Raw genomic sequence first — 9,627 nt, 5'->3', positions numbered from 1 at the left:
CAGGGGTCAGGCATGGCCACACTAGGGACGCCAYGCGTGCCCTTCCTTCCATTTCCTCCAAGGACTTCTCTCCTGCTCCAGCCAGGACAGAACTGGGCAGAAACCCCAAACCCGTCACCATCCCAGCTGCAGTATGAAACCAGTGACACAGGAAGGACTGAGACCCTTTCCCAAGCAGCTATGGGCAGCTGGCCCTGCTCCCTGCACCTCTAACTCTAGCACAGCGCATCTGTATGCGATCACACTGCAGGTGACCAGAAGGGAGCAGCCCTGCCATCGACAGCATCAACCCAAACGGTGTCAAAGGATCACTCCCATCCTATGCGGTTTGGCTCACCAGGGGAAAATAACCACAAAGAAAATGAAGCAAAACACAGAGCCTTCCCAGAATCACTGTTTATTTTCCACTCCAAATCAAGCCACACCAATTTCAGGGACAGATACATTGCTCTCCAGGCAGCTGAGTTATATTAMGGCATTTTGGGATATCTAAAAACTTCTCCCTACCTGCAAGGAAAATTTGTAAGGGGAAAAAGGGAGAGAATTTGGGCATCTGATTGCCAAGATGATGCACTGCTCAGAGAAAGCAACTGGCTTCTGCACTTCAGCTGCCGGCTCCTTGGGCCCGCCATTTCAGCGTAGCGTCACCAGCTCTTCTGCAGAAGTAGGGTGAATGGCAACCGTGTTGTCGAAGTCGGCCTTGGTAGCTCCCATTTTTATGGCCACAGCAAAGCCCTGCAGCATTTCATCACAACCCAGGCCTTGCATGTGCAATCCCACCACCTTCAAAGAACAAGGGAGATGGCAGATTGAGCAAAAAGGTRGGTAGACAGTCCTGCTCCAGCAGCGCTGAAGACCACCTGCAGTCCAAACTTCCTCCCGACTCTCCACACATGCCAGTTTTGCCAACAGGCCTTGCTTGGCTTGTGGCCTTAACAGACTAGGGTAACCTCCAGATCTTCAGCAAGAGGGAAATGAAATATTTACTGTATCCAACCCTTCCACAAGGAGCCCTAACACTGTCTTCCTGGAAGTGTCCAGCCAGAGTATTTTCAGGACTAAGGCTACAGCCAGCAAATGCTTCCTTTCAAGCCTCTGAGAAAACACTCTATTCTCTAGCAAAAGGCACAGTCTAGACTAAGTATTAGGCTTGGTGTGGAGGTAGGTGAATCTAAGTCTAAGAGCTAATTTGTGCAGGTCAGAGCAGATCACACAGAACCCTTCTGGCCCTGAAACAAGCCAGTAGCAAGTGCGTACACGAATAAATACTGGTGGTMAAACACAGGGAAAAAGATGACAATCAGCACTATTCCCAGCAGTGTCACTGTGCAGGGCCATCATGCTAYTCCAGGTGAGAGCTGGACACATAACCGAGGTCTGAAAGACACYCCAGCCACCTCCCTATGGCACTCAGCCAGATCCCTTAGCCCCTCACACACCTTCTCCTCCTTGCCAGCACAAACCAGTTTCATCACACACTTAGTCTTCCTTTTGGTGACTGCATGATACATGGGGGTAAATGAAGTCCTATAAATCTTCACATTCTCTCCCCCATGCACAGAAACAGCTTCATCTGGAACAGAAGACAGCGCATCAGACAGCRGGAGTGTTAAAGGGTATATCCATGAGGCGTTTGACAAGATGAGTCGAAAGGCATTTTACAAGACTTGGACTGAAGACACCTTTCTGAAGGTAAGAACATTTCCTTAAGCAATAAAATAATCATTGGAGCCACTCAGCTTCCATTTCTTCAGCCTCTTTTTATGTAGTCCATAGCAGTCTGTCAACGCAAGCATCATGGACTCCCAAGCAGTGGTTTAAAGACCCTGGACTTCCAAAAGATGTGCAGCAGCTCTTTTCTGAAAACCAAGTCYTTTTATCAGGAGCTTGTCTCTGACCTTCCTTGAAGTACCCTCTTGTGACTTTGCATCCTGATTTCTATCTAACTGTACAGCACACAACTGCAGCAGTAAAAACAGTAGTGTTCCTGCGCAGCAATAGTAGTCTAGAGGAAGCCCTGTGATCACCCTCCACCCTTCTCTGCCAAAGGACCACTGCTATATGGTTAAACTCATTACAACACCATGCATGGAGAACCTTTGCGCATCTTCAGCGTATTCTCAAAGAGCTTATGGGCTTCCTCCCYTCGCCGTATGTTACGGATACCCCTCACAGCAAACAACTCACCTCTTCCCAAGGGGCATCTTGAAATAAAAGACAACCTACAGTTTGGCTACAAAAACAAGTATCCCCAGGRAGGAATTCCCAGCTCTCTCCTGCGAGTGCACTAGCTGAAGCGCTAACTGTAAAGCAGGGAACCGAAATTGCTCAGGAAGACCCTGTCAGATTCATGTTACACCTCAGCTGCCAATAGCTTGAGCTTAAACTAACATTTGAGCTTAGTCCACAGAAAATCAGATCCCTTTGAAGTCAAACAYTCTCTTAAAGCAACTGCTTCCCATATCTACCTCAGTTGTGGTGCCTAGAGGCAATTCTATCCCCCRCTTCCTTAAAAATTGGGAACTCAGAGTAGGAAACTGAAGTCAGAGCAGCACATTCATCCCATCCCTACCTTCGGTGAGGCCCACGGTCCCAATGGGTGGGTGACTGAAGACCACAGTGGGAATGTTAGTGTAGTCCAGCTTGGAGTCCTGCTTGCCTTCGAAGAGTCTGTGCGCAAGCTTTCTGCCAGCTGCTATCGCAACTGTGAAAAGGGAAACAGARCCTGAGGCACAGCTCAGCTCAGGTGGATGGGAACCTGGTGGCAACGAGCAGGGAGACACACACACGTGCATACATGCATGTGCACAGCAAGTTTAGGCAGAAGAAAGCAGAAGAGACCATCCTTTGCTGRAGAGACTCTCGTCTCTTCAGATTAGCAAGGTCATCTTCGTCAGGCCCTGTCACCGCCAGGCCTCCTGCAGAAAATCCCTCCAGTTTTAAGCTCCTGAGGTCATACTCTTGCTGATCGATGCAAGCAGATGATGCAAGCAAACATCTCCTTTCAAGGGCATGGAACATCAAGGTGACACCAACACGTTACCTGGGGTGAGGAGGGCTTTTCCACAGACATCCCCGATGGCATAAATCCCTTTCCTYGTGGTGTTCTGGAACTCGTCGACCAGAATGTGACCTTTTGCATCCACTTCAACACCCTGCCAGTGGAAATAGCAACGGTATCAGTATGCATACAGAGTACTGAGAAATAGTGTGGCAGTCTGAAGGAAAGGTTGTTCTCAACAACAATCTACAGATCCCCATCAGAAGGAACAGAGCTCAACAGAAACATGCAAAATTTTCATGCTCATACATGCCATCAGGAAGCTCTACACATGCAGTACAAACCAACAAAAATGTTTGTGCCAGTGACAGCAACACCTGCCTCAATTTTAGAGCCAGCTCAGCGACACAGCAGGAATATAATCCTGCTGCAAGCTCCAGGTGGACAAAGGACTCTGCAAGCAGAACATCTGCAGCAGGGATGGGCCACCACACACTGATATCCTCAAAACAGGGAATGACTGACGTGCTCCCATCTCACCACTTGGTCCAGGAAAAGCCCTTCTGTGTTTGGGACTCTCCCCAGGGCCCATAGAAGGCAGTCCACATCCTGGATCACTCCAACCGTTGGCTTATGACCAGGCACAGAGGATGTCACTGTCACATCCAGCAGTCCACCAGGGGACCTTGCAACTGTCTTGACCTGGGGGGATTAACAGCCAGAAGACAAGGTTAGAAGGTGCTCACAGCTTCTGGGGATGATCACCCTCTCTTTGAAAGAAATCATGTAGTTTTTCCAGAGGAAGCTGAAGTTGTATTCCCCATGAGACGAGAGATGTTGAAAACCTCTTTGCTATCTCACGTTCCTGCTCACCTGTCACCATTAGTGTGACAAAGGCTGGGTCAATCTCTGCCCTGCAAGGTGCAGGGATGGCTACAGAGGAAGCGGTGCTTTCAATAGGCAGGCTACTCGTGAGGTGACACAGAGGCCACACCGCACAGCCAGGGCTGCTGGCTGCAGCCAAAGCCATCATCTCGCAAACAGTGCTCAAAATRTAGGGTTTTCCTTTGGCACATCAGCAGTGCTCCTTCCTTGTGTTTCATGAGCAACGCGGCAGGCCAAGGGCTGTTTTGCAAGTCCATACCAGTGCGTGCTTCCACACGTCGACCCCGGTGTTCTCCAGCTCCTCTGTGCAGTTTGAACTGATCAACGAGTCAAACGTCCTCAGCACCTGGGCAGAAACCCAAACATCGGTTTCAGATGACAGTCCGTGTACATAGGCACCAGCTGACAGCTCCATCCACTGGCATTCCTCTACCTATATTCTTGTCCCATTAACTCGCAGATGCGTTGGATGCTTCTGGTTCATGATGCAGTTTATTTTATCCATCTTCCTTCCAGGTTGTGACCTGAAATAAAGCTAAGGGAAGCTGGGCCAGCAGTATGCACCTCTACATCAATGCTCTGCACACAGGTTAGTGCTGCAGAAACACACTTAGCAGCACATCTGTTCTCTACTTCACTCCCAGAGAAAACCCTGCCTGGCCGGTCCCAGGCTCTCATTCTGCTAAGAACCACTGAATAGCTAATAACATCCTTGTCTGCATCTCCATGCATTCCCATTATGTATCAAAACATCTAAACAGCAAGTAAGCATGAAAGATGGCCCAAGTATGAGCCTTTGCTCTCTCCACACGAAGCTTTTAACTCTGCAACTTGAAAAGTGCTGAAGAACCAGCCTGAATGAGGCGCTGTAGTATTTCTACACTCRTGTTCTTTCAACCCCATGTTCACGTGAGAAGCCCCTATGTCCAGGGAAACACCCAGCAGTTCCGCTCTCGCCAGAGGGCTACAACACTGCCGGCTGGCTAGGAGACTGCTGCAGAGCATTGCAGCGGGAAGCACCGTGGGGGCTTGCTAACAGCAGTACCTTGTCATGACGTATCAGCAAGGAGGACTTGGAGCCCAAAGTGGAAAGGATCCCTGCCATTTCTACTGCAATGTACCCAGCACCAACAACAACGCTGCGCCTGTGAAGAAGCAACAATACAATGCACACATGCACAGCTTCAGGGTAACACGTTCAACCTGAACTGACAGTGTGAGGCGCTTCATAGAAGCCAGACTTTCCCCTGGTCTTTGAAACGCATCTTTGTGTCCTCCTCCTCTTGCTCCCTGCTAGTCCTCTGATATAAGAGGAGGGGAAACCATCTTGCACTCAAGCTACCTGGAACCTACAGCATGAACTTGCCATTTCACCAACCACAAGCCTCAAGAAAAACCAGCTCGGGTGCTGACTATCTCTTGTGTCTCTACCACACTGCAAGATGGGGATTTCTAGCATTGCAGTTGTAATCTGGGCTGACTCGCATCCCTGTGGCTCTCTGAAATTACACTCTCACTTTCCCTCCCCCAGTGCAAGCAAAGAAAAGAGGAAGGGAGGCAGAGCAGTACAGGGTGCTGCAAGCAGGCAGGGCAGGGCTGAGGTGTTGCAAGAAGTTGGTTCACTGTGCTCAGGCAGGCAGGTTATCCTCGGGTCAGCCAAAGGTGCTATGACCAGACATGCACAGGCCTGGGTGCTGTGCCTAAAGAGACTTGCTGGAAGTCTGACAAGGACTAGGGCCAAAATCTTGGCAGTATTTCCTCCATCCAAAACGCAGAGAAGCACCAATGGGATACTCCCAAGGACAGCAGTTCTGAACTGCTCATCTGAGGAAGCACAGCAGGTTGAGCCCTATAAAACAGGACGCCCACGCAGCCACAAGCTTGCAAAATGAATCAGCTGGAGGCATGGAGCACCAGGGCACCAGGGATCACCTCCCTGCTCACAGGCTCATTAGCCAGAGGGAGAGCATCGCTTTACCTGGGTAGCTCTTGAAGATCAAAGAATCCATCACTGGTGATACCCAGACTGGCACCTGCAAAGCAAAGCCAACTTTCATGCRTGTCAGAACAAGTAATGCTCCTGGTAGGAAGCTTCCTACTGCTTGCTACTTAAACCTACATCCCCCCCTTCAAGCACTTTGACAAAGATGGTCAGATTCAGATTATCTTTTTGGACAAAAGAAGAATCCCTGTTTTGCCTGCAGAGAATGTGTGCACAGTATCACTGGGCTAACAGGAAGAGGAGGAGTTTGGAGAGTGTATTTTAACCATGTATCTCCTGAAATCCCAGCAGAGTGGAGATACAGAGAAAATGTTCTCACTTTTCCTGTGCTGTATCGGGCCGAGAACCTTTCACGGCCGCTCTTTCAAGCAACGCAGTCAAACGCAGCATCAAGTTTCAATTCTCTTGGTCTTCACTTGCCCACTTTCATACTTGACAGCCCCAAATGTCCTGAGAACAACCTTAAGTACAGTCCTTTCAGTAGGCTTTGGTAGACCTCTTTGAAGGCAACCCACAGATAAGAAAGACCAAGCAGTATTTTCACCATGGAGAAGCTCTCCACAAATGCAGGAGGCTTTCTAGAGCTGAATAATTTCCTTTTGAAAGATGCAAAACAAAAAGGTGGCCTGAGCGTCATCTCCACCCTACAGAGGTTGCACATTGCATGATGCAAGAGATACTGCAAAGACTTACCAGGAATCTCGCTTTCGAGAGGGACTGATGGTCGTCCGCCAGTAGCTATAAGGATGTGAGGAGCTGTGTACTTTTTACCATCGACTTCAACTGTAGGCTCTGGATCAGACGTAAACTTTCCATAGCCACGAATGATTTCAATATTACTCTAGAAAAATAATTGCAGGGAATCCAGTTATTGTATTAACCACAGAACTAKATGCTAGATCCAGCTAACGAATCCTTCCAGTTTATGAGTTACCCAGCTACAGAAGGTAGACAAAGAAGCTTGTAAGGCTGRAAACGTGGCCTAAAAGGCATACCCTCCCATGCTCTGGATCAGCYGCTCCATTCCTGAGAACGGTGATCTGAATGATGAATGCCGTGCAATACGGATGCATCGCACTCCAAAAATCCCTGAGTTAAGCCCTTATCTTCCTGCCGTCTCAAACTGTCAGCCTGTCTCAAAAGTCACRGTAGCTTTCCGGAGAGTTACAAGTGGCCCAACTCCAGGCCACTGGTACACAGCAGTGCTGGCAGGAGTATCCTTACTCTTTCCTCMAGACTGGGCATCAAATGGTTTCCTTGCTCTGCTTTGCAGAGAAGGCACTCTTGCAGCAACCAGCTACCCAAAGCAGACCCTCACTTTCATTCTGGTCCCAGAGGGACAATTTCCAGTTACTAGAATAGGAAATTAAAACAGAAGCTCAAACCAGCTTAAATTCTCAGAAAATCTCTCATGGGGGGGTCTGAGGAAACGCAGGTGCACAAAGGAGACTGATTCCAGATCCGGTTCATGGAATGAAAATTTACTCACCTTTTTTACGTTATTCTCGTAGATCTCATTCAGGCGTCTCACGTAAGCATCACGTTTTTCTTTAATAGTTCTGTAACAAAATAGTTTGTCACTACACAAGTTCTTCCTAATGAGCACAGAGCTCAGCCAAGAGATGCAAAACTCTGCAGCACATGGTACATACACTACAAGATAAAACAGATATCAGCTGACAGTTTTTCCCCTGYACTAGGTTTTCATGCTCTTCCTCCCTACCACGCATAAATGACAAGAAACCATCTTTTGCCGRATGTTTTCAACAGATTGTTTGCAACTCCTCTCTTCTAAAACACAGGATTCAAGACCCCATCAAATTACCAGCTCTACTGCAAACCAAGCTCAGCACCCATCCACACCAAGCCTCAAAGCAGACAGGAGCACAACTTGGGTGTGAAATACGAGCTCCCCGCTATGGGGACACAGCACCAAACAGCAGATGCTCAACCTTTGCTTTGCCAGAGGATAGGCCTGAGACCCCACCACGGTCGCTAGCACACATAAATGCAGCAAAATAYTTTCAGAGAAGCACATCTAGAAGACTGAATGCAAATGGGTCGTTTTCAAACTCACCTCCAGTTAAATTTGCTGCCAGCCACCTCAAACCCRTAATCGGCGTGATCGTGCATGAACTCCGCGTGAACCGCTGTGTTCCACATCACCTGCTCGCACAAAGAACAGCGCGCTCAGCGCACARGGAGCCGCAGCACTACATGCTTCCGCACAGGCCACTCGGATCAGGAGGAACAACCCAGCTCCTGCTGGCTCTCAAATACCCATCTATGGGCAGCATGATGCATTTTTCCTCCACTGGCTTATACTGGGACASAGAGGCCAGGGGTTTTAGCTCAGTTGCAAGGCAGAGATGCACGTAATCCTTGCAAAAAAGCACAAGGGCAGCGGACTTGATCCTACAACCCTCTCTCGGGTACTTAAAACATCGTGAAATTCATACAGCTCAGAGCACACAACCAGGCCTCTTAAGGAAAAAAAAAAAAAAAAAAAAATCAAAAAACAGGCATCAGATTCTGCTTCAAGATCCTGCTGCAGTGCAAACTCGCAAGAGAAAGCCGGTGAGTCAGGTTTGTCCTCCGAATCATTCCGCTTCTCTTGTGGCTTCTCACATACCAAATATTTTTTTTTCCCCCTCCCAGTATAGGTGCAGAAACACCTGCACCAGAACAAATCTGAGGCCGACATGCTGGAACCGACTGGACAAGTTGCAAAGAGCAGCAAAAGCACACTCACCTTTTTGGGGACACAACCAACATTGACCTACAAGGGAAGAAGAGCACAACATTTAGACTCCCTATGCTCCAGCAAGCATGACACAGCCTATCGGACAATCCCACAGCTGGCAAATCCCAATCCTCTAGCAAAACAAAGAAATAAAACAAACAACAAAAAAGCCCCAAAAATCAGCCCACCCACAGGACTGTGCACTCTGTGAGGCAAAGAGAGCTGAGCAATATTGCCRTGTTTGCAGGCTGCACGTCTGTTGCTTTATCTTTCTTCACTTCCTTAAAGAGGAGGCAGTCCTAAGGTCTTCGAGTACAAGGTGCTTTCTCCTCCAACAACTTAAACGCAGTTCTGCTGCGAGCAAGCAGCTCGATCCCCAGCCCCCCTTGTTCCCTGTGCTTCCAGTCRGAGCGGGGCGACGCTTGCTCGCAGGGGGCACAGAGCGAGAAGCGCAGAAGCAGGCTTCCGCAGGCAGCGCGAAATCCGTTTCCTCCGCTCGCCGCTGGCGCGGCCTTTCGCCGTCTGAACTGGGCCGGCCTTAGGCGCTTTGCCGACCTCGGCATCCCGCCCGCCAGCGGGAAGGAGAGCAAGGGAAAAAAAAAAGAAAAAAGAAAAAAAGGGGAAAAGGAGGAAACAAATAAAGGAAAATAAAAAAGAAAAAAAATAAAGGAAAATAAAATTAAGGAAGCAGCATCCACTCACGCAGGTGCCGCCGAGGCGGCGCGGCTCCACGAGGGCGACGCGGGCACCCAGCTCGGCGGCACGGCGCGCCCCCGCCAGCCCGCCCGACCCGCCGCCCAGCACCAGCAGCTCGTACGCTGCCGCCGCCATCGCCTCGGCTCCCTCCCGGCTTCCTCCCGGCTCCGCCCCGGCCCCGGCTCCGGCCCCTCCCCGGCCCCGGCTCCGCCCCGCAGCACCGCGCCGCCACGGTGAGGCCGACAACGGGGAAAGAGTTTATTCGTTCCAATACACCGAGGCAAGCACTTCCATGACAAA

At 49.6% G+C, this 9,627-nt stretch overlaps 1 protein-coding gene across 1 annotated transcript; it reads right to left on the bottom strand.

The window, feature by feature from the left end:
* Window positions 1-388: 388 nt before the first annotated feature.
* On the bottom strand, window positions 389-9,494 carry GSR (glutathione-disulfide reductase). The gene is made up of 13 exons (XM_085310785.1): window positions 9,334-9,494; window positions 8,641-8,667; window positions 7,966-8,054; window positions 7,378-7,447; window positions 6,582-6,729; window positions 5,865-5,919; window positions 4,932-5,031; window positions 4,146-4,232; window positions 3,542-3,703; window positions 3,044-3,155; window positions 2,573-2,704; window positions 1,440-1,573; window positions 389-783 (listed from the first exon to the last, which is right to left on the bottom strand). The coding sequence occupies exons 1-13, from the start codon at window positions 9,460-9,462 to the stop codon at window positions 634-636; spliced, it is 1,395 nt and encodes a 464-aa protein (XP_085166911.1). The 5' UTR covers window positions 9,463-9,494; the 3' UTR covers window positions 389-633.
* Window positions 9,495-9,627: the final 133 nt, after the last annotated feature.

Source organism: Rhea americana, unplaced genomic scaffold (assembly GCF_003343005.1).
Source record: "Rhea americana isolate MKP2758 unplaced genomic scaffold, rheAme1 scaffold_326, whole genome shotgun sequence".
NCBI classification, from domain to species: Eukaryota; Metazoa; Chordata; class Aves; order Rheiformes; family Rheidae; genus Rhea; species Rhea americana.
The sequence above is the reverse complement of the archived record's forward strand: the minus strand, read 5'-3'. Positions and strand labels throughout refer to the sequence as shown.